This window comes from Ammodytes marinus (assembly GCF_949987685.1).
Source record: "Ammodytes marinus genome assembly, chromosome: 16".
Classification (NCBI taxonomy): domain Eukaryota; kingdom Metazoa; phylum Chordata; class Actinopteri; order Uranoscopiformes; family Ammodytidae; genus Ammodytes; species Ammodytes marinus.
The window spans coordinates 8,290,880-8,315,531 of NC_137220.1; the positions used below are offsets into that span (position 1 = coordinate 8,290,880).

The 24,652-nt window shown below is 41.7% G+C and overlaps 1 protein-coding gene across 3 annotated transcripts; it reads right to left on the reverse strand.

Annotated features, from left to right (window-relative positions):
* Window positions 1–12,263: 12,263 nt before the first annotated feature.
* LOC307263272 (uncharacterized protein) lies at window positions 12,264–24,052 on the reverse strand. Of its 3 annotated transcripts, none has more exons than XM_080044394.1 (6): window positions 23,853–24,052; window positions 22,154–22,407; window positions 21,412–21,658; window positions 15,965–16,171; window positions 15,150–15,320; window positions 12,264–13,999 (listed from the first exon to the last, which is right to left on the reverse strand). In XM_080044394.1, exons 1-6 carry the CDS (start codon window positions 23,985–23,987, stop codon window positions 13,841–13,843), a joined length of 1,173 nt encoding a protein of 390 aa, XP_079900520.1. In that variant the 5' UTR covers window positions 23,988–24,052; the 3' UTR covers window positions 12,264–13,840. The 3 variants fall into 3 exon arrangements, with proteins under 3 accessions (XP_079900520.1, XP_079900521.1, XP_079900519.1); XM_080044395.1 differs by having other exon boundaries at window positions 15,198–15,323; XM_080044393.1 differs by having other exon boundaries at window positions 15,150–15,323.
* Window positions 24,053–24,652: the final 600 nt, after the last annotated feature.

Here is a 24,652-nt window from a genome sequence, read left to right on the forward strand (position 1 = left end):
CACGGCCCCTGCCTGCTTTGGGTTGATTTTCCGACCGGACTTTTCCTCTGACTAGGTAGCCATACTGTACACGAGCGGTGGTCACTGGCACTCTGGTGCGCTCGCATGGTCAGAAAATGGCTCCAGCGCACAAAATGGATCCAAACTGGTGGTAGCCTACAATATAACCACTACAGTATAACTATTGCCCATCATGGACATACTTCTAACTACGTGGACATTTAACTATAAAAGCATGACAATTGTTTATCGGCATATAGAAAAAAAATCTGCAAACATTTGGTGGTGAGTCAATAAAAAAATGCTCATATTCTCATTATGTTTGGCGAGTTTCTGTTGTGTAATAATTAGAGTATGTATTTATTTGATTATTTTCACAATACTGTTGGGGTATTAAACATTTCTGTATTCTTCCTGAAATACTAAGATATAACCTGTTTAGGACATCAATGAAATTAACATTTAATCATACCAAATTAATGTTATTAGAATATCCAACATTATAAACATGGCACACAGAGTCATAGTGCCACTTTTATTAGATTGAACAGTTTGAAGTGCTGAATGGAGTAGAGTGGCAGAGTAATACTGGAATGGCTTTGTTATCAAAGCACACACACACACACACACACACACACACACACACACACACACACACACACACACACACACACACACACACACACACACACACACACACATGTCACAGGAAGCAGCTGAGGTCACAGGCTGGGTTTCCAGTGGTCAAATATCCATATAGGATGGAACATGTTTTAAGGCTTTTTGAAAAAAAAGTACCTAAGTAACCTTCCTTCCAAGTTAAGTAAAAAACAAATGTAACATTTGCCCACACAACCTTTGTATAGACAACAAATAACAGGCAAACTTTATATTCCTTTTCAAATGATTTCACTTAAGACCTGTACACTTGTGTGATGTAAAGTATGCTCACAGATCTTAGGTAGATTCCATGGGCTTTCACGTCATTAATAATATTAATGTTTGACTGGTGGCATTTTTCCTTCTGCGATATCACCTTAATGAAAATGCAGTTTCTCTTGGAGAGCGGTGACCTGTGAGGAAGCATATACAGTGTCAGAAGAAGTATTCAGAAGTTTTAACGGAAGTAGAAGTATAGGATTTCAGGTGAAGTCCTGCATTAAAACTGTCTAAAAAAATGTAATTGGTGCGAAAGCAGCATGGTTGACAGAATCTTTTTGGGAGATAAAATTTAAGATTAATATCATCAGAAAACAAATGGAAAATGAGTTCCCAGAGCCCAAAATGTCATATTCAAATGTCTGCATGCAGATCTGACTTGTTTCTCACATTCGACCACCAAATGTTCAGCATTTGTGCTTGAACATTATTGATCGGTTACATGTACAGTAGCTGCCAATACATTTTCAGTGGATTTGCAACTATACACATTTTAACAACAGAGTGTCCTGTCTGCCAGTTTTAATTTCCAACAGGGCCTCATATTTGTCTAAAATGTAAATGGTCAGCTGTAAAGTATAAGTAATAATATGTTTATGTTTTGGGGGAGGAGTGGTTGAAGAATGTGGAGAAACAGGGTGAATGTCCTCCTGCCTGAGATGTCCTATTGTAAAGCTCGGACAGAGGAGACTCACCACTATCTTACAGAAGATGAAATCATACTCAAAACCATTACCCCAAAACAACTATGGATACTTGCATGTTTTCTGTTGTCCAATAATGCTTGTATTTATAAAGTGTATAGCCATGTTGATTGTATTCTCTTGAATGCCAGTTAAGCAACATAATCAATTCACGTGTTCATTTTTCACAGAGGAAATGTAGTTTTAGCTCAAAAGCCATTCAAAGTATCCAGTTGTGAGGTTTTAAAAGAAGGACCAAAATAATTAAGAGAATGGTTTAGTATGTAGTAGTTCTTTTTGTCACATCAACAGATCTCATCAAATGATCAAACGGACCCTGATGTTTCTATGAAAAAGTATTGTGTTGCTGTGTGTGTGTGTGTGTGTGTGTGTGTGTCCGAAGCCTGTTAAACATCAGTGTTGTGCCAGGTGACATGTTCCTTCATCCCCTTAAACACAGACTGTAGTTTAGATGGATTCTGTCCTGCTGTCCCAACCGTACACTAAAACAAATGCACAATTTCCTCCTCTGTTATACAAGCCCTTTTGAGCAGCTGTTTCAGGACTTTTTTTTAAAAAGATTGAATTAATCTTTAGGAGCCATGCGGTGTGGAGCTGAGAGACAGTGCACAATGTTGGTTTTGGTCTTTTCAGGAGCTTTGTTGACTATCAGAAAATACAGAGTGACGACAACCTGTCACAAGATGATGAAATACATAGCAGAGAGGTCAGGGGTCACAGCAGCCTGTTTATAGATGGACAATATTTGACTTGCTGTCTAAAGTGTTGTTGTGAGGGAATAGCAAATCTCTAGCCCCTTTTACACAGAGATTGCGGCATATTGACGGAACAACATCACTCCAAAATGCCGGCTTTGCTTGCTTCTGTGTTATTTACACAGAACCAAGCAACGCCGGCCTGCTGGCGCATCAGTAGCCCCTACACAGCGTCCGGAATGAAAGAGGTGCTTGTAAACAGCGTCAGGTGTGACGTAAACATTTAACGCCGCGCCGGTCAGCTGCTTTACAACAACAACACTGGCAGGTGAATTGAGAGCAGAAGTGCTGGAGCTTGCAGTAAGAGGGCCGTATTTTACTGTCCCCACGATGTGCTGGTTGATCTCGCTACGCGCTGAGTCCAACATCACTGGGACTGTTAACCAAACTGACAAAATCAATCCGCTTCACCTCTGTGTCTGTGTGTGTGTGTGTGTGTGTGTGTGTGTGTGTTTGTGTGACAGGTTGGCTGTGAGCGAGTCTCTTTGTGAGGGCAGAGATCTGCCAATTAGACATACACACAGTGTGTGAAGTCACGTTACTGTAGGCAGAAATAAAGTGTGGATATACGCTCAGACTTAGGATAATAATAGCGGCGGCGATCCGGTCGCAGCCTAGCTTAGCCTAGCCTAGCTTTCCCATTGTACAACTTCCCCTGGGCAGAAATAGACTCATAAACTCTGCAAAATGAAGCGCGGGGGTTTGGATTGAGCAGCGGACCTTATGACCAGCTAGATTATACGCCGTTCCTTTTATTTGGTGATTTTTACGGGACATCAGGCCGCCGTGCATGTTAAACACACATCCTTCAACTGTTAACATGGTTGCATGTTTAGAACGTAGGCTATGGAACGTCAAACGCCCCCCTGTTCCGCAACAACAAGCTGGCCGCATTTATACAGAGAGGCGGAACTGATTGTGTCGGCAATCTTACTACCCCTGAGGTAGTAAAATTCCCAGAACAATCTCTCTCACCTTTCTTCCCCCGTTCCGCAACGGTCGCATTTATACAGCAGGGCGGAGGGCCGAAATTCCGGCATATTCCCGGCTTTCACTGGCTGTGTAAAAGGGGCCTCTGACTGTGAAACATAAATAAATACATTTATTTTTTAAATGTTCTCATCTCCTTATTTTAAAGAAACAGTGTATAATGGTGAGTGGTTGAGACCAGACCATGACCAAAGTGTGGCCTGTTCAGTTGCCTGCCAGGTGCTCCTATTATCCACAGTGAGAGAGAAAAGAGTCTTGACTAACTGTGGCTGTTTTTGAGAGGCTCTTTTGGCCTTGGCATCAGTGTTTCCCTCTGTGTGTGCAGATGGAACCTCATCACTTCAATGTCTTTCCTGCACAAACAAACAGAGGAGAGGAACAGTCCCAAATAAATAAAGTTAATAAAGTTTTTCCATAACTGTATATTTCTATTCTCTATAAACATTACAAGCTTCCTGTCCACTTTCCAGCTTTTCTCCCTACAACTTCTTGCCCCTAGGCTTCCTGTGAAATACCACATTACATTGTCACACTCTTTGATTAAATAAAGCAAATGTTTGACTCAACTAACAGTCAGAGGAGGTGTCTGAGCTCAACATATATTTGGCATATTTTTATATATAAAGCCATGACCGGGAAGCTACCACTTTATCTGACTGCAATAATGCACATTTAAGATGGGCTTTATCAGACCCGCTCCACTGACATGCTCATGTTATATGTTCCATAAGCCCGGTCGGAGCTTGGAAAGACAAATTTAGACATATAATCTAAAATCTGCCGAACTCTACCTGTAACTGTTTTAATTAGGCTATTTTGTACTTTAACCCATTTCAGTTTTATCCATTTAATTTCAATTTCAGCCGTTCTACATCGCTGTCTAAATGTTTAAATTGTTTTGTTTCTTTATCAGCTTGTTGTGTATTTAATGTAATTGCATTGTAGGGGAAGGTGGGGTGATTTGTGCAACTTTTTACTCAAAGTGATTTTAAAGTGAGGCCTTGACAGTTATGTCTCCAACTCAAATATGTACATATATTTCAGGAGGTTGTGCATCCCTGGCAATAAAAACTTTGGATCTGGAATAAACTGTTTAAGAAATATAGCTTTCGGAAAAAAAGTTGTCTTGTCGCACAAATCACCCCACTACGTGGGGTGATTTGTGCGTCATTGTGTCACAATGACAAAGTCACCATCATCATCTTTCTGGCCATCTGAACTCTCATCAGTGGTGTCGTTAAGTGGAATTGAGATGTCACTCTCTCCTGAGCTACTGTAGACTATCACTTTCTTTTGGTGACCAGCGTATACAGCCATGCCACTGGCACAACTCTCAGAAATGTACTTTGCACTAGTTGCTCCGTGCTTGTGGAACCAACTGCCACCTGACAAATGTGATTCCCCCTACATTTCTGCCTTTAAATCAAGGCTCAAAACCCATATGTACACCCTGGTGTTTCCTCCCCATTAACCTCTGCACTACTTACTTACCTCTGCACTACTATCTGTGTTTATGTGGATGTATGGGCTTTACGTCTTTTATTTTGGTTATTGTTATTTTACCTTCATTGTTTACCTACTGAATGCACTATGTACAGCACTTTGGACAGTGCAAACTGTCATAAATGTGCTTTTATAAATACATTTTACTTACTTACTTACTTATAACTCACCCAGGCCCTTGCGCACAAATCACCCCATCCCCAGAATTTTGGATAATAGGCATGATGCAGCAATTTAGGGTTGACATTGTGCTAACTATATAGACTCAAAGTGTAGCATACCAAAGCACTAAAACATGTGTCAAATGTTTTCAAACGTGTCTATAATTGTTCAGACACAATAATCAAAAAACCTTGATCATGGAAATTTTACTTTGAAAGGCAAAACACAGTTTTTTGAGCTTAAATGTGCTTATATCTTATTCCTTGTGTCTCCCTTCTTTACAGGATGAGTCAAATGGATGGCTCTTCTTAAATATGTGGTCACATTTCCAATTTCTTCCACGGTTTTCTAGAAACAAGGGGTTTTGCAACTTCCAAAATGCACAAATCACCCCACCTTCCCCTATATTGTGTTTGTGTTGTTGTTTTTGCTTTGCATTTGTTTGACTCAACATCACTGTAAATGAGGGTCACCCCTCAATTGATCTCTCCAGTGAAGGTTAAATGTAAAATTAAATGTAGAAAGTAGACTGGTGTTTCCTACACCAGTTATTTGTCTGTGCGTGTACATAGCAGGTGTGTAAATGTGTGGTTCACATGTTTTTTTTTTCAAACAAAGTAGTGACGGATGATTTCCATGAAGCGACAGCTGGCCAGATGCGAAGAGAAATCAGCAAAGTGGCTCGCCACTAGCCTGGCATTCCCAGACCTGCCACTAGGCGCTGGCAAATTAAATTTGCTGCGCGTGTTGGTCTGGACACGCTCCGTTGAAGCTTATCAAGAAAACCAGAAATCTGGCGGGCGCGCCAGAGCCCCTTATATGGTACTCTGGGGAGGACGTAACCGGATGACGACAGTGACGTGCATGCGACGTCGAAGCCGTGATAGTAAACATCAGAGATGGCTGCGGATATGTTGTGTGAGTTTGAGACTGCTTTGGCCTCGACCCTTAACGATTTAGAAGACGGCACTCAAATATTTCATTAGCAAGTAAGTGGAATGTTCTATTTTGCCAACCGACAACGGCAAACGTTTAATTTAACAGTTTAACAGCTGTTCGCTAAACGAACGGGGCTTACGTCGCCTTGTGCATCGCTCTGATTGGTTGTAGTGCTATCCAACTGCGTGCAGTGGCATTTGAAATGCACGAGTAGGAGCCGCCCCTTGAGTTGGAAATTACTATTGATCGTCGCCAGACCCTCTATCGTTCAAGATATCAGGGTCTGGATTTCCAGGCTAGCTCGCCACTGCATTCTAAAACTAACAGAACAATATAGTTTGTATCAAATGCATTGGTGTTCTCTCTTTCTTTACAGCCCAGAATGAAAGACTTTGGAACTTCATAAATGTTGTTCCTTAAACTTCATTTTCAGCTAATCTCCCCTGAGCGATCCTGGAGCTTGACATCATTTCACATGGTCCATGTGAGAAATAGAGAAAAAGAAATGTCAGACATTAACAGCGCCTCTGCTGATGAAGATCATGTGATACTGAAAACCTCCGGGGCAGCCAGTGAATAGATCTTGAGGTAAGATCTGTCCAAGGGAGGGCAAACATGAGAACAGAGTATTTTTGACTTACTTGGGCCCACGTGACTGTAAGTGGACCTTGATGTGACTGGGATCTGCATACAGAGAGCAAATACAGGGCTCCAGAGTGCGCCTAATTTGGGCGCACATGCGCCCAAAAATCTGTGGAGTGCGACCAGATATTTCCACTGGTCGCACCAGTGCACCTGAAATTGATCACGTCATATTAAATGTAATATTGGGTGTTGTGCTGCACGATTCATCTAATTGCGATGTGAGCAGCTAGTGCAATTACATAACCGCAAAATTGGCTGCTGCGATTGCGATTCAATGTAGGATAAATGTGCGCGCGTGTGTCTATACGTTCCAACTGCTCCTCTCGTCTTTTTGGTAGCGCCCCTCTGACAGTGTGTGTGTGTGTGTGTGTGTGTGTGTGTGTGTATCTGCGCGCGCACCTACACGGCGTGCAAGACGGTTGCCGAGTCGACAGCAGAGTAAACAAACAAACATGGACGCCGACGCGCAGCAGCATCCACGCTGAACTGTGACGGAAAACAAAGGCATATAAAAGAGTTGCCTACCATGAACTGTCTTTGGGTTGAAAAAAAACTCCTTCAACTCAGTATCCGTCTACCTGTAGTCCAAAAAAAAAAAAAAAAATGCGCACAGCTGCTGCTGCAGACGGGCTCAGAGAGTCGGCACCGTGCGCATCAACAGTCATTCAAAGCAGCGGTAGTTATCATACAACCGGACGGTGTAGAAAGTCCTGTCAGTTAAAAATAGTTATCCAGTTTTCAAATCCATGTTAAAATCGGCAGGATATAGCATGTGATATAGAGCTACTTAGCTTAAAAAAAGTTGCTAACGGTGTCAAATGTGTTGTGTTCAGGTCACCTCGGTAATATAAATTTTAGGCAAAGGTAAATAAAAGGTCATCATGGTGTGTTCAAATGTAACAAAAAAAAAAAGAATTTTTGGTTTTTGGAGAGACATTTTAATAATACAGTTTTGGTGAAAAACTTGTTTTTTCAGCAATATAAAATAGATAGTAGCCTAACTATGGAATTATGACCTGTTTAACATCCTATCTTGAGCTCTGATCATCTTATGGGCAATTAAAGCAATAATACCAGTTATCTTTCAACAAAATACTAGAAAAGTATGGATAGTGGTATCGATAAAGACCCGGATCGATAAGGAGACTCGATAATGCTTATAGAGACTATTGTCTTTGGAGGAATGCATTTATTTTAATGGGGAAGTATTTTTTTTTTTATTATTACATTTTTTAACTATATTTTTATTATTTTGAAAACAGTATAGGAAGAAGCTTTATTTTTTATATTTTCACTGATTCTTAATATGTGCTTGTTTTAAATTGAGATCAGGTATCGAAGCTGTCAATATTCTCAAATCTTCCTTGAAAACCAAGAAAGTAGAATCATAATAGCCTACCATGTATTATATTGCGTCGCAAATCGCAATATTGGCCACTATAATCGCATTTCTCCAATTCATGCAGCACTAATTTGGTGCACCCAAAATATATGCTGGTGCACCTAGATGAAAAAGTTAGGCGCACCGGTGCACCCAATGAAAAAAGTTAGTCTGGAGCCCTGAAATAACAACATTAAAAATATGGAGTATGAAAACTAAAACACAATAAATTATTTGTGGACTGTTGTTCAGCCTCAGTGCTCCTCTTATTTATTTTACTTTTATATGTTCTTTTATTTTAATTTGACTAATCCAGAATCAGAAATACTTTGTTGATGTTTAAAAAAAAATTCAGCCTCATGGAGGACTCCCCGCCTGTCCTGATATGTTCCAAGTGTCAGAAAATACAGTGTCAAATAAGATCCCTTCCAGACATGTTTTAAAAATATTCCAATAATCATTTACACTGGGTATTGCTTTTCTTTTTGATCCCTTTTATGTCTATAACCCCCCCTCCCTCCCCCCTACCTGTTGCAGTTATTCAGAGGTTATGTGTTATAAAGAACTGGGAGCTAAACACTTTTGAAATGTTTTGCAACCCTTTTAATATTAATCTGCATGAACTATTTAGAAACTTACTTCTTTCCGCTCTGAGCTTTGAACCAAAGCACAGGGTCTTGGTCTGGATCAGTTCTACAGGCCTGAAGCTTGAGATGGGATTGAAGAATGATGAACTCTAAATAGAGCCAGAAAATGAGTCCTTTCCATCTCCTGGTTAAGCTTTCATTGGACTAACTGTGGAAAGTATCTTAATAAATATGTCATAAATGTCAATGCACACTGAATCAAAGGAGTTCTTACAATAGTAAGTGAAATACCTCATTGTAGGTATCCTGTGCTGTCTTGATGGAAAGGGAATGTGCAATGACTGACAGTCACATATAAAGTCTTCCATGTTTGAGTGAATGACTGGAACTCTGCTGCAGAATGATGTGTGCTGTTAGATGGAGCACCCATTGAAATGCTTTTCAAATCTATTTAGGCCAGTGGTTTTCAAACTGTGGGGCGCGCGGGGTTATGGCAGGGGGGGCGCGGATGAATATGTGAAAAATAAATATATATATTTTTTGGGAGTTTGTGTTTTTTATATTAAGATTATGGCATAGCTGGACAAGAGTTCTTCTGCTTCATCCCTTCTATTTAAATGCATTCATTATATTACAGAGAAATAGGTCTCGTTAAAGAAAAAGAGCGCCAAGCCCAATCCAGAGGACCCTGCATATTTATTTTTATTTTAAATTAATATTTTTAGGAAAAATCCATGTGTCTTTCTTCAATAGCTTCTAATTCATCAGACCCAGTGTCTCCAAATTATTTTTTCACACAAAATTCCTTATATTTAGCCTCTTAATTTTCCTCTCAAAGTGGACCAGATTCATGCATTTCACTTTAAAAAGGTGAAAAAAAATCTCCCGGGGGGGCACACCCCCGGACCCCCCTAGGAGGGTCTGGTTCTCCACTGGCTACTATTTTCCTCCAGCAGGACATTGGAGGCACTAGCGAAAAAACAATGGGTGTGTGAATGACATTTAACTAGCCAATAATTTGGGCAAGTCTATCTGCCTATCTTTCTCACTCTGCTGCACACTCAGTCACTACTATCCATGCTTAAAGGAAGCAGGATTAAAAAAAATGGATTAAGATGTTAAAATGTATTAAAAATGTGTTTAAAAATACACAAAATGTTTTAGAATGTTTCAAAAATATGATTACATTTGTAAAATAATTAAAATAGCTTTCAAAACACACAGGGATTTAGAGGGGGCTCACTCTCTCACACTTTGAAAACTCCTGGTTTAGGCTATTCAAAAAATGTAGTCGAGTGTTGTGTTACCTATCACATTATTATTAGTGACTTACTAAAATGTAAATAGCATTTTATTTCAGTAGTTGTCGGTTTAATCTGCGATTATAATATTATTGCATAATTGTCTATGTAAGATCCTAATAGCCATGCAGAGCAACAAGTTAACAACATCTGTCCCTTAAATGTAGCAGTTTAGTTAAATAACAGCAGAGCGCACAGACGTGTCTCCGCTGTTTCTAGTTTCACAGTCGGTGAGATGAATTCCCGCCGTGCAGCCACTCACACTCTTTTATTCCCAATCAAACAAACATCATAAAGCCTCATTGACTCACCGAGCGCTAACTTTACAGTAGGCTAGTCCAACATCCGGACTGTGGCGGAGCGCGAGAGGACTAGCTCTGGTTTTAGGAAAACACAATGTGGAGGGGTGGATGGAGGAGTAGTAGGCCTGTTTCACAAGAGACAACAACAGTTTTAGAACAAAGCCTACCTATAGTCTCTCTGTAAATACTTTTAATAAATTAACTCACGAAAAATCTTGATAGGCTGCAGTGTCGGTTTCCGCCTATCTGGTTACTTTCGTAAAGGCTATTCTTAACATCTTAACACATCTATATTCTTTAACATGCTCTTTAATGACAGGCTAATTTTTTGGGCAGCAAAGTTCAATAGCGAACAGTAAATAAAAGAAAATGTTCCGTCTCTCTGCCAGTCCGCTCCACCAGCGCCACCAAGCGGCCAAGGCATGACACTGCTCCCGTGCCGGGAGGCCGAGGCCTTCTGCAGTGAGTGAGGCCTATGAGGCGCAACAGTCCTACTTATTCTGTCGTGACATGTTTGTATCTAATCTTTATAACATTTTAGTAAATTCCTCGTTTCTTGAAAAAATTATATTTTCATTTAAATTTAGCCTTTGCTATTGAATCTTATTGTGACAAGATCATTTCAAGACGAAAGGGCAAGGCCTTTTCATCTGCTTCCGTGTGTCTTTGTTATTGCTTGGACTATGTTATCAAAGTGAAAATGAACATAACACAAATGTTCGCACGAATAGCCTATAATTAGCCTGGTATGCCTCCTCTGATTAATTCCGCTGACTTTAGGCCTATGACAAGTGAACTGGACGTGAATTGGACATTTTGACAATATGGTTTCCGGCTGGCCGCAGTGTGTGTGGTTAATTACCGTGCTCATTATGGACGTTATTCACCGTCACTAATCATTGAGTCTGGTGGGTCGTCTGTCAGAGAACAGGCTGCTGGCTTTGAACCACTGCAGCAGGATCCTCAGAGGCCCGGAAACTGCCAAACCGAGACCGACCATCGAAAAGGCAAATGATTTTATGTCAATAACAAGTGTCGACACAGAACAAACGCTCCGTTCAATGATTAGTTGGTATTAATTCAGCGTAATCCGCCGACGAGACTCGCGCGGCGGGTTACATCAGAGCCCAGAACCGGCCCGGGAAGTGCGCGCGGTCCGTCTCATTCATTTCCGTTTATTTTCGAATGGAGTTCCTGTGATGTGCACGCGTTCTAATGGATTATATCGATAGTGTCGGCACGTGTTGATTTTGGGTCACTGAACAAAACCATAGCTATATCTCAAGCCGATTAATAGCTAATGAATGTCAAATAAAAATGATAAGCAAATAATATTAATAGGCCTAGACGATAACATGCATCCTACATTAAACTTTTTATGTAGGCCTTGCTAATACCCTACATTTTAGGAACAAAATAGGCTAGGCCAATAGGCTATATGATAACCTATCGCAGTGGAGGGATGGCATTGCAATTGACAAGTTATCTTGTTTTATTGCTGATAAATAAACTCTAATGTAACCACATTAGATCCAAGTCGAAACAGAACATTGTGATAACCATAACCCATAGCCTACTGTTTCTGTTCTTATTTAAAGCCCCTGGGTCCCAAAGATGCTGGTATTGTTATCGATCAAATCCAGGCACGATTAACTAAACCAGCACACTGATTTATTTAGAATAAAATAAATGGACGCTTCATTTTCTGGTGGCTGAAATATTTTCACTAACAAGACATGGATATACAATCTTGAGTCCTAACACGCTCCTCAATAAACGTGCACTTGCTCGTATTCCACCGCGGGTTTGCTCTGCTTTCTGTCCTATGTTCTCCAACACTTGTAGTTGAGCTTGGTAGTGAACTGCTGCTCCATTAAACAGTAGCTGACAACTGGTTGAGCTCAAGATCAATTCCATTTCCATGGAAAGTCTCTTCATGCTTCCTCTAACTTCTTGAAATGATCCAAATTAAGATTTAATTTAGTTAACATTTAAAATAACTGCAGTATGGCTGAGCTTGTTTTCTACAGAAGAAAAGCAGCACTGATGGTGATAATAAAACATTTTATTTGTATAGCACTTTTCTAAATACTCAAGACACTTTACAAGGAGAGAGAAAGCAACAATGAAAACATGAATAAAAATAGAAACAACTTTTAAAAAGAGATAATACAATGTCAGTAGAATTGTGGGTATTTCAATGAACACCATGTTAGCGAGACAACGTAACACAACTACACATTGGGTCCATGAATTAAACAGTTACCAGATATGGCCATTTTACAGAAGTCACTACATTTGTGTTGTAGCCTATGTGGAGTTCTCTGGCCAACGTTGATTGGCTGTTTATTGAAACACCCTGAAGGTAGGGCGTTAACTAAATCCATCCCGGGAACAGTGAGACGCAACAGATGACACTTTCTACAGGAAAAACAACAGTGGAGGGTGTGTATGAAGGGAGGGGAGTGGTGGGGGGGTCCAGAGCTGCTGACACGCTGGGCCTCGTTATGGGCTCAAACCGGTCCAGTGTTGCTGGTGATAATGTAGGGCAAAGTTACAGCTCTAGACAAGAGGATGGGTCAGACTACCATACAGCACTTGCCTTAAAGTGTCTCAAAGTGAAGAACAGAAGGGAAGGGAAGGGAAGGGAGACTTGTACAATTATCTTCTAGATTTGTTTCCCAGCCAACAGGTTATTACAACTACAGTAAAAGAAGCCACCAGTCTAAGTTTAGATAAAAGTGAGCTTTCAGGTGAGTGTGTAAAAAAAAAAAAAAAAGGTAATGGTGTCCGACTGTCCTGGTCAGTGGTTGTGGCTGGTGAACATTGAGGTCCCTTTCAAAAGAGCAGGGCTTCAGCCTTTACACACAGAGAGAAGCCTAACTGGCATTTACATGTGAAAATGTCCTGCGGAACAACAGTCAGCGGCCTTGTTTCCCCTCGTGATCCTGGCTGCTGATGCTCGGAGAACGGAAACTGCTTTTTGAAATAGTTAAGACACCTCCTTCCACACAATATACACATCATTCTGGAGCAGGGCCAAGGAGTAAGTAAAAAAAACCAAAAAAACATTTTTAATTATTTTTTTCCCCTCATGACAAAAAAAAAAGTTGGGGGTTATGTTCAAAAACATATCAGACTGAAGGGAACATTTGTCACATTTAATTTGACAACATGGCTGCCAAGAAACCCCTCATCTTTCAGGGTTTGGACACACTCTGGATAAAAATAGCCTTTGCTTTCATTAACCATTTGAAAAAGGGGGGAGGGGTGGGGAGACTATTCATAGTGGGAAAGATAGATATTTTCATAACTAGAGCGAGGGGGCGGGGGGGGGGGGGGATTGGGATGGGGACATAAATTCATAGTGAGGGGGATAGATTAGGGGACAGACATTTTAACTTATATCCAGTACATGGCATAGATCATACATGAGGGTCAAGGCAACACATTTTTTTTTCAACCTAACTACTCAGTAATCAATCTCAACTAGTTCTCAACGGTGCCCTTCCCCATTCCCCAAACAAAAGGTTCCATTGGAGGGGGTTGAGGCGGTGGAGGGGTGTCCCATGTCCTCCCTCATAATGCTGCGTCCTGTGGGGCTGTGGAGGAGCAGGGTGTGAGGCAGTGTCTCATTGGTTGTAGAGAGAGCGCTGCTCCCAGGGCATGGCCTGGATGGTGCGTGGCAGGGGGGAAGGCTTGAGCGTGGGCGCTCCGTTGGGATGGAGGGCGTGGCCGATGGTGGTGAGGGGCCGTTGAGGGGCCAGGGAGAATGTGTCCTGGTGCTTGGGCTGGAAGGGAGACAGAGAGAACCAAAACATCAGGGACTTTGACAATAACAGTAGTGCACTGGTCAAGTTTACATGGATGAGGACAAGACACACAAAAACCAAAGGGCAACAATGAAGAAAGAAACTGTGAAACTGAAGTGTGTCCACAAATGGATTGTGAGGACGATTAAAATCTTTCTGAGCGTTCGACAGTCGAATTCAAATGAATATCAGGATACCAGGGATGCATATGACTAGTTGGTAAAACGTTAAAACGGTTAGTAATTAAATGCCCACCACGTGGACTTCAACACAAAATGTGTGAGAATGAATGTGTAGGCTGAAAGAGGGAGAGAGAGAGAGCACAAAGGAAAATAAAAAGGGTTTTCTTGAAGGCAGCGGAAAGGCACAGCTATTCTATTTCATCACTCGCTATTCCCGCATTGTGTGTCCATAGACTTGTCTGGTCATGTGGACTGGAAAAGTGCCACCGCCAGCTTTGAGGTCTGAATATATTCTAGAGCGTACACTTTTAGTGTGCTGTCCACAGTCACACATTTTGGGCAGCACGTGGATGACTGGACACATCACCACAGTGGCCTGTGAAGAGTGCACACTACAGTTACAAAAAAGAGTCACTAGATGGCAGGTGCTGTCAATGATTTCTCTTTGGTTTACATTTTGTTTCCAACTGACTGGTAAAACAAGTGATTATATTTATATTGTAAATAAATTATTTAAATTTACACTTAGTTATTTATGAGTCATGTTTATGTACTAATAAATAGTTTTTAATTGAATCTTGAATCATGAAGATTATTGACACCTTTTAGACCATCCTTTGAGATAAGATACCAATGATCCTAGGCTTGATTAAAGTAAAATTGCACATCCATGTGTGCTAAAAGGAAAAAAGAAAGAAAGATTGAGAATCGAATAGTATTGAATTATGACCTTGAAATAATAAAAAGATAACCGAATTGAGGATTTGGAGAATTGTGACAGCCTACTTTATAGGTCAAGAGGGATACATCTGTAAGCAGGCTCCCCTCTGGTCACATAAAGCATTACAATCTCATTCCCTGTCTCCTGATGTTAGTAGCCAGACAGGGGGAGAAGGGCAGCTAGCCAGCAGACAGGCGGGTGTGTGTGGTGCTTCTCTCTCTCCTACCATAGGGTGGGCGCTGAGCCTAGTGTATCCCGAGCTCATCTCCTTTACCTCAGGCAGCAGGGGCTGGAGCAGGGAGTAGGAGGAGGACGGGGCGGCGCTGGACGAAGACACATGTTTGGAGGACGAGCTCCTCATGCTGCTGCTCTGGGAGGACACCGAGCTGGGACGGCCCTGCTGACAGACACACGCAGGCTTCAACAACAGGAACAAACAGCCAAAAGGGATGCACCATATTGGATTTTTTTTGCCGATATCCCGATATTGTAAAACTCATTCAGCCGAGAGCCGATAGATATCATTTATATAATCTTTTTTTCCCCACACCTAATGGCAGATATCATGTTTATCTGTAGAGCAATTAACATTGTATTATATAAACTCTAATCATGTTGGGCCACAGGCAAATTCAGACATAAACCACAAATCTTAAAATTATGTAATGTTATATATGTTTCCATAAAATAGTTTTTATTGTATGTAAAAGAAGAAAAATACTCAAATTTACATTATGTAAAACACCTTGAGCTTCTCCCTCGCTCTGCTGCAGATTGACGTATATGCGATGAAGCCGGAGTCTATGTATCAGTTTGTTTTATCGGCGCGGTTTCCAATATTTTATTTGAAAGTCAATATCTGATGATACTCATTAGTTAATTTCCTTTATTTATCCCCGAAAGATCAATTGGGGGGAGGGGAGGGGTGACCCTCATTTACAGTGATGTCGAAAATACCAATAACGTTACGATAATATCGTGCATCCGTCAGCTAAAGCACAAAGAACGATAGCATGTTAGCACGTTGGCGTGGAAGCTTACCTGGTGGGGGTCGGACACAGACTGGCCCTGGCCTGCCTGGGACATGGGGGAGACGCAGTGGGAGGGCAGCGCTTCCTGCTGGCCGTGGCCTCCGTGCTGCATCATGGTGTTAGCATTGTTAGCGTTAGCATTGTTCTGCTGCTGCTGCTGCCTCTGCTGCTGCTGCTGCTGGCGGCGAGGGTTGGAGGAGTAGCGCCGGGCGGCAGACTGTGGAGGAGGAGGAGGAGGAGGGAGGACAAACACAGGGACACGAAGACACATTGAAATCATGTCTGTCTTTACACACAGGGCTTTGTGCTACATGCATGCCACTGATGCAGAGTGTGTGACCAGAGTGAGATCAGGTACAGGAGCAAAGCAGAGGTGACAGATGGGGATGCGATGAACTGCTTTGTTGTCAACACTGAATAAGAGTCTTCAACGCTTCTTGTGCCGCCCAGTGCCCGATGTCGAAATCTAGCGCGTTACCATTCTTGTTTTAGAGACTCATTACCTGTCACTACTAGCCTCTCTCTCACCTATAAATATGAGGGGATGAAGTGGTCGAGTCGTACACACACACACACACACACGCACTCATCCAAACATTAATACCATCAGACCTAGAAATGAAAACTATACTGACTGTCAACTCCAACATTAACAGTAATCTACCATCTTCTGTTACCCTGACAACCACATGATTTTTGCAGGTGCTTTCTCCCCGAAGATTCAGAGCTACCGTAGAAGTCTGCTTTATTTAAATGAAGCAATTGTTTTTGGGTTTTTGGACCTAGGCCTCATCTCCGTAGTTCAGCCCATAGTTGACATCAGGTTTGTTTACATTACTCAAACTAGATTCCATGCCAAGAAAATGGGACTGGAATGAGTCAGTTGAGCAGTTTCATGGAACACTGACCGGCAAGTGAAAACAAAACCGGAATGTACCATTCCAAGTTGTTATAGTCTGCACTTTTACATACAAAACTCAAGTTAAGCGTAGCTGTAAATAACTGTTCCTGAATTGAATTAAAGTAGTATGGATAAACAGAACGTGCACAAAATGTTTTAACTTGGGTTGGGGGCCCCTCTAGACAACCCATGACAACATCCTTTCTGCTTTGTATTCATTAGAAAGTAATTACTTATTTTTGTTAGCTTTATTTGATTGGAAAAAAAGATGCACCATGTAAGCGCTAAGACTAATAAACCACACTAGATTTTAAATTCAGGGCCCCTTCTCAAGATGCCTTATGTAGATGTGGTAATCCAGCCTTAATACTGCAGGTAAAGACTCACAACAAAACGGAAACAGAATTTGTCAATGAGTTTAGGATTTCACAACAGGTTATTTGTTTTGTGTATGTGTTTTAGACGCGATGTCATCAACACTGAAGTTAACACTGCCACCTGTGCAGTTACAATGAGACTGATGAAGGCACCAAGGGAAAAAACTGGCAGCACTTTCCTGGTAAAAAAAAATAAAGTCAAATAAAAGTAGTTTGAAGCATTCACATATGCTCAGAAGTGAACCAGTTATTCGGGGGAAGGTTCCTAAAGCCCTAACTCACAACTACAATTCAATCTGATGACTGCCTCTCTCTCTCTCTCACACACACACACACACACACACACAGAACACACCTGCGCTCACACCAACCTGGTTTTTGGTCGCGGCGCTGCAGCGGTGCTGGGCCAGGTCCAGCATGGTTCGGTAGTTCTTAAAGCAGGACGGACAGTTGAACCGGTTCTTATGAACCCAACCCCACGCCCACACACACACACACAAGACACAGACACACACACGCGGATTACTATACTTTGGACACAAATCCACTGAAGTGTGTAACTCCCTAACTTCTAATCCCTTAACCTTTCCCTAAACTTTGCCTAACCCTGGTCCAACCCTAACTCCACAGCATTCTGCACTTCTCAAGATGGGCAAAAGGTTTTAGGAGGCTCTAGCTGAAGAGGACAGGGGGTTAATGTGCCACATTATGTTACACGTACACACAGGAACATCCACACACGTTTCTTCAACATAGGGCCATCTGTGGTACACCGTGTGGAGCCATGTCAGTTATTTTCTTTTTTTTTAAAGATTATTTTTGGGAATTTTTGCTTTTATCAGACAGTTTTGAGAGATGAAATGGGGCGGGCAGAGAGGGGAGTGACATGCAGAGAACGACCCGGGCCGACTTCTAACCAGGGTATGCTGCAACGAGGACTGAGCCTCATGGGGGGGAAAATACTCTAACCACTACACCACAACCGTTAAAAAAAAAAAGTGAAAAACCAAAACCATAATTTAAAAAAAAAAAAAAAAAAAAAAAAAAAACTTCTCACTCTCTCTGTCCGTCTGTCTGTCTATTTCTGTTTTTTTCTTGCCCGTAGGAGGTCTGCCTAATAGCAGATGCCCGTGGGACCTGTAGGTTACAGTTGTTTGCGGTTGAGTTTTTTTTTGCCTCATATATTTGCGGGTTGGTGTGGACGATCAGGTTAACAAACTATGGATATTAGGGTTTTATAGTCTTTTTAACACAGTCAGTGCCTCAGCTCAGCTGGGTCTCGTAAGCTTAAATGCGACCTGAAGCGGATATGAAACCTATAACTTACCTGAGGCCGTATTCACAAAACATTTTAAGGCTAAGATTAGGTCCTAACGTGCTGATTTAGGAGTAGCTCTCAAAAATAAGGGGTGTTTCACTCCTAATTTTAGGACTCCTAACTTTTTAAGATAAGTGTAATTAACAAAGCATTTTAGCGCTAAAACTAGCTCCTAAATCTATGAAAAGCTAGGAGTCCTCGAGAGGACTCCTCCTAAGTCACTAAGAGTAAATCACAGACAACCTTTTGATGGCATTTTGGAGAGATTTAATGCTAGTGAGCTTTACAAAAGGTACCTTAATAGCTGTAAGGGTTTAATGATCTTAGTAAAACTATATTTAGAAAAGTATAGACACATTTATATTTATATGAAAAAATATTTATTAAGTTCCTTTTCCTGCAGTTGCTTTGGGTTTACGATGCACTGAAAGTTACCGTTGGTGTCACGTTTGGGTTTAATTTCCTACTAGAGTAGGCCTATATGTGGCGCTTCGGACCATCTCCTCCGTTCCACAGGTCCGCTACTGTATAGTTGCGCGTCTCGCCTTTTTCCTTCTGCATGCACTTTACAATTTCGCCGGCTGTTGTTTCTAAATTGTGAATTTCCTGGTGTGTTGCTGTCTGACTATTGCTGCATGGTCGCCGTTGAGAGAAATACAGTGAGAGTGCATGGTGTGCAGCTCTTCAATGAGGATATTTTTCCGATTCAAATCATTGTAAAATTTTAAATGAATAGACCTATGTGGCGCTATTGTAGGTTAATTGTGAACGAAAGTGTGGGAAACCCTGCAGTATCTTGGTTTCATGTTAAATCAGTGTCACTTGTCATTAATTGTATATAAAAAGTCTTTACTTTAATACAGCGACACAATATGGATAACTCCCACAGTGTTTCTATCATAAAATCACTCTTAGGGACTCATTCTCTCTCAGCCAATCACTGTGGGCATAGAAGGTATGAACATGACATCATCCATAGCAACTGAGTCAACCCCGCCCTCTAGACTTAGCTTAGGAGTCCCTCCCATTCCTTAGTAAAAGTTGGTCTCATCAGCTTTGTGAATAGGTTTTAAAAAATGACTCCTTACTAAGAACTTTTAGTGCTCCTTAGGAGTACTCTTAGCGCATGTCTTGCATCAGTATCTACAGTAGCCGTACATCATCATCAGTGGGTGGGTTTTTAGACAAGAGCCTTGCGAGTGAATGGATGCAACAACGCTAAACTAGTTGTGGTCAACTATAAGGGGGCAGCTAACTGTTTGATTTGGTTTTTAACTTTTTTCAGTTAACAATAATTGCCAGACTTACAGTTTAAGGTGGAGTTAGCGATTCAGGAGAATGCTTGTTGTTATAATAACTTTGTCAAAATCAATTAATATCATCCCACGATCCACTACCTATACTGTGTGTTCGCTGAAACAAATCCTGTGTTAATGCACAGCCTTGGCTCTGTAAAAGGGTATGTACATAAGTTCAGGTAAATGGTTTTTGCATTCGTGGCACCCATTATTAAACTCAAAAAGCTGTTTTAGTCAAATGTAGCAATGTTTTTCAAGCAATCTTGCTAATTTTATAGAGACATGTGTATCTGAAGCACATGAGGCTGTGTAACACATTTGGTGTCGATTATTGGAAAATTGAAAAAGGAGGGAAAAAAAAACTGTTTTTCAATTTATGCAAATGAGCAAAACATCCAAAATGGTGGGACTTATATAGAGCTGCAACAATTAAATCGACGAATCAATTATTAAAGTAATCGACAACTATTTTGATAATCGATTAATCGTTTAGAGTAATTTTTTAATAAAACATTTCCAAATTCTCTGATTTCAGCTTCTCAAATGTGAATATTTTCTGGTTTCTTTAATCCTATTATGACATTAAACTGAAATATCTGTGTGTTTTGGACATAACAATACATTTAAGGACGTCAACATGGGCTTTGGAAAATTTATCAAATTCTTTCACCATTTTCTGACATTTTACGGACCAAAACACTAATCGATGAATAATCGATTAATTGAGAAAATAATTGACAGATAATCGATTATCAAAATAGTCGTTAGTTGCAGCCCTAGACTTATATCTTCAAAGAGGTCCTACGGCGGAATGTAGTTCCCAATGGAATATATTCCTGTTTGATGAAAACTGACTATTTCATTTAGGGGTGTCACTATTCCCGGTAAGGAAAAAAGTCCAGACCGAATGGCAGGACGGCAAAAAGAGGGCGAAGTTAACACACATGACGATGTGTTGCTATTTTGATTTTGTATTGTTTACAAAAGAATGAATAAAATGCATTAAATACAATTATCTTGTCATTTTAAAGCAGCTTTTTTTTCAAGTAGCTTTAAAATGCAGCTGTCTTCCTATAATATTACATATGTAAAATGTAGTGTTAGATTTCCTCCATAACGTATTTTATTGATCCGATCGAGTTCAACGATGCATTTGAGAAACTACGTAACATCCGGTTGTAAATTTGGTTGCAAAGAACAGAAAAGTTGAAATATTGCCGGCCAAATCAAATTTTATCACACTCTCATCAACTTCAACGACATCCGGTCTATTGTTAGACAGATTCCATGTGAATGCAGCATTACTCTTATCCTCTGCTGGGATTTACAAACCTGAACAAGGTATGAGTCACACACAGGAATCATTTAAGTAGCGAGGAAACAAAACATCACTGATTTAAATATCTCATTACATTTGATTCAAATATAAAATACACAATCTCTCACGAGTTGGCTGCAAAACGACTCTCAGATAAATGTTATGTTAGTAATACAGATCCAGACAAACAGACACCAGGACCGAGCATAAAGCACTGCTCTGACAGCAGCGTCTCAGTGACTCACCTGGCTGGGTGTAACATTGTTGCAGCGGTGCTGGGCCAGCTCCAGCATGGTCCTGTAGCTCTTGCAGCAGGAGGGACAGTCGAAGCGGTTGGGCCCGTCGTCGTGGATCCTCTGGTGGTTGCGGAGGTACCGGGCTAGACGGAAGGCCTTCCCACACAGGTCGCACATGTAGCGCTTCACACCGTGGATTCGCATATGGTTGCGCAGGGACATGTAGTTGCTGTAGGGCTTGCTACAAAAGTCGCATCTGGAGGTTTGGAGATGAAAAGATTGTGAACGTTAAAAGGTGAACAATATATGAGGTGGTACAAGTCTGTCTGTTGGCATATTTACCAGAATTGACTGAAAACTGTGTTTTCCATATACATGTGATGGCTTAGCACTTCAGCCCAGCACAGTACGGGTTTGCTTTTCCATTACAGCAGGGCTTCACTTCTGTGGCTATGAATACAACTGATGATGCCCCGCCCTCCAGTGCTGATGTGTGTGAATGTATTTGACAACTGAATGTAGCCTACCGTTGCTCAACATCCTGATAAAAACACCTTTCAGACGGCTTGGTAACCCAACGGAAGGGCCCCAAAACTAGGTGTGGCTCGGCTAGCCTATTTTGGGACCCTTCCCAACTGACCATGGAAATGCAAATAAAAGCGGGCTGAGCCTGACCGAACTGAGCCGCAACGCTCGGTGGAAAGGAGGCTAAAGCCCTCGTTATTAGGCCAAAGGAGTCTTGACTTCTTACCTGAAGTCTCCAGTCTTGTGGGTGAGCTTGTGGTTGAGCAGGGAGCTGGCGTGCTTGTAGGCGCAGGTGCACATGTCGCAGGCGTACGGCTTCTCGTCTGAGTCGTCTGACACGGTGATGGGCTGCCCCGCGGCTGCTGCTCTGGACTCCATGGACAGACTGGAGCTGGACAGAGAGGCGGAGGACAGGCTGGAGGTGGACAGGGCCGCTGAGGGGGCAGGCAGCTGATCGCACCAGCTGATGGTCGAACTCGGCTGTCACAGAGGAGGAAAAAAAAGCATTAAAGACCAGCACTACAACTACTTTAAATTAGCTGAAATGGAACCAACTTCATTCAGATTAGCACAAATGGCCTGCATGCGTATTAGCTCACTGATGTTGATCAGATTAACCCCGCTTTTATGTATTGAAATTTGGGGTTGAACTGCAAGGCATTTTTCAATTCTCAATGGTATGGATGCATGTTGGTCTGTGCCCAAAAAGTATCAAACTTCGATACCCAGCACAAACCTGTATATAAAAAAAAACTTGTATGTCAGAATGCTGTTCAAAGACTTTAGTTCAGCATTCAACACCATCATCCCTCAGCAGCTGATCACATTTCAACTCAAACTAAGGGATATTTAAAACGTTTTCTGCAACAGTACAAAGCTGGCTTCTGCTACAGCGTCATCTCCCCTAAACTCCTTATAGTGGCTGCAATGACCACCACCATCTCTATCAAAAATAACACATCAACTATGCCCAAGTAAGTTTTGGGAAATCCGACAGCTTTGAATTAGCCAAGACTCCCGTGCAGTGTTAGTGCAATGTTTGGATTGAACGTTAACGTTTGTGATGGTTTAAGACAATTGACATTTAAAGTAGCCTGTGAGACCGCCAAATAGAAACATCATGTTTACACGTTGAAATGGATGTGTCTACGTGTGCGGGGTGCGGGATACCGAGTCGGCTCAGAGCCTGGCATGAATGAAGCATACAGAGTGTAGCGTCACAAAGGGGTCTTTCAAAGTCCCTCCGCGGGGCGTCATCCGCTACCGTTTCCTGTGGGATCGCTTGGCCGTGTTTACTTTGCGCTGTTCGCTAACAATATAGCAGGCCTCGTGCACACATTTCGTAATAAAGCTGCTCAAATAAAACAATGTTATTGTTCGCGACATTGGCGCGGACATTTTCAAAGTGCAGTTTCATACACACGACTCTGTCCCCTCTTTTAAAGCGCCGCCGTGTTTAGAGCGCGCTCCGCTTTTAGCTAACCGCACTCGGGTTGACTGAGGCATCCACTGTTGTTCTGCTGTTAGCATTAGCTCGATGATGCTCGGCTACACAAACATGCTTTTACCTAATTCGCTGGTGTCTCAACAAGACGCAAGTAAGACATAGTGCCAGACATACGCGTTAATTTTCTTTAAACCCGCACGGAGGGAGAAATACATAAATAGGCAGTGCTAATATTTACTAGCCACATAGCACGGCAGCTAAGAGTCAAACTAGGCCATAAGCCACTCAGCATGACGCGAGCAGGAGCTAACGAAGCAGCTCCAGCTCAACCAGTGTTGTTAAACTGTAGCCTATTCAACACAACCACTTATAAACAAAAGATACTTTGCCCATTGCTTAGCTGGTGCTAGTTGCTCCATTAGTCGTTTGATACAGCCATTTGTTGGCTTGGCTCGCTAACTAACGGTGGTTTTCTTACTCCGGAGTCGTTGGGATCCTTTTTCCAGAACAATTGAGAGCAGTGTCCGAAAGACTCTGTCGATGTCACATAGTTCACTCCGTTTCGATCTTGAAAGTCTCCGTGTGTGCTGCCGGTGTTTGTCCTGGCGTACATCGTCGGTTTTCAGATTCTTCTACTTTTTTTCTGGATGAAAAGAAATAGGGCCGCTATGTAGGGATCTTCTTCCGAAAAGAAAAATATTACTTCTGCGAAATGAGCGTTTTGGCGGCGGGCATATCGAAGCACACGGGACATTACCGCCGCTTACTGGTCTGGAGTGTAACAACACACACTTCTTTTTATTTGTGGGCCTGTTACACTGTTGCCGAATAATGCATGCACCGTGTGAGTTTATTTCCGACCATTTAGAATCAAGAGATTTTTCTTGCTTTTTTGTAGGGCTGTTTTGTCTCAACAGTGAACATTTCAAATTTATAGGCCTAGCTCACACCTGTTCTGAAATAGAGGTGCATGCAAATCTCGTAGCCATTTGACACTTGAGTCATCTTTCCCCGTTTGGAAACACGAAGTTCACCCTCAGAAATAGGCTACTGTATGACTTCAGACCAACACGACCAACTTCTACTGACTGTAATTAAACACAAACGACTCTAAATATTCATACACTCGACTCGAGGCATTATAGTGACGTGCACAAACATTTTGAAGGGCAGGTAATAAAGCATTCTCGTGCTTTCCATAAACAAACAGTTTAATATGTTATTACAATGTGAACACTCACTAAAACAGTAGGCCTGTGCCGACGTACACGATGACCA

Coding starts and splice junctions, on each gene's coding strand:
- LOC307263272 (XM_080044393.1), bottom strand. CDS start 23,987: ATGTACGCCAGGACAAACACCGGCAGCACACACGGAGACTTTCAAGAT. Junction 21,659..22,153: donor CACAAGACTGGAGACTTCAG/GTAAGAAGTCAA, acceptor CCAAACCTCCAG/ATGCGACTTTTGTAGCAAGC. Junction 14,000..15,149: donor GGCTCAGCGCCCACCCTATG/GTAGGAGAGAGA, acceptor TCTCCCTTCCAG/CCCAAGCACCAGGACACATT.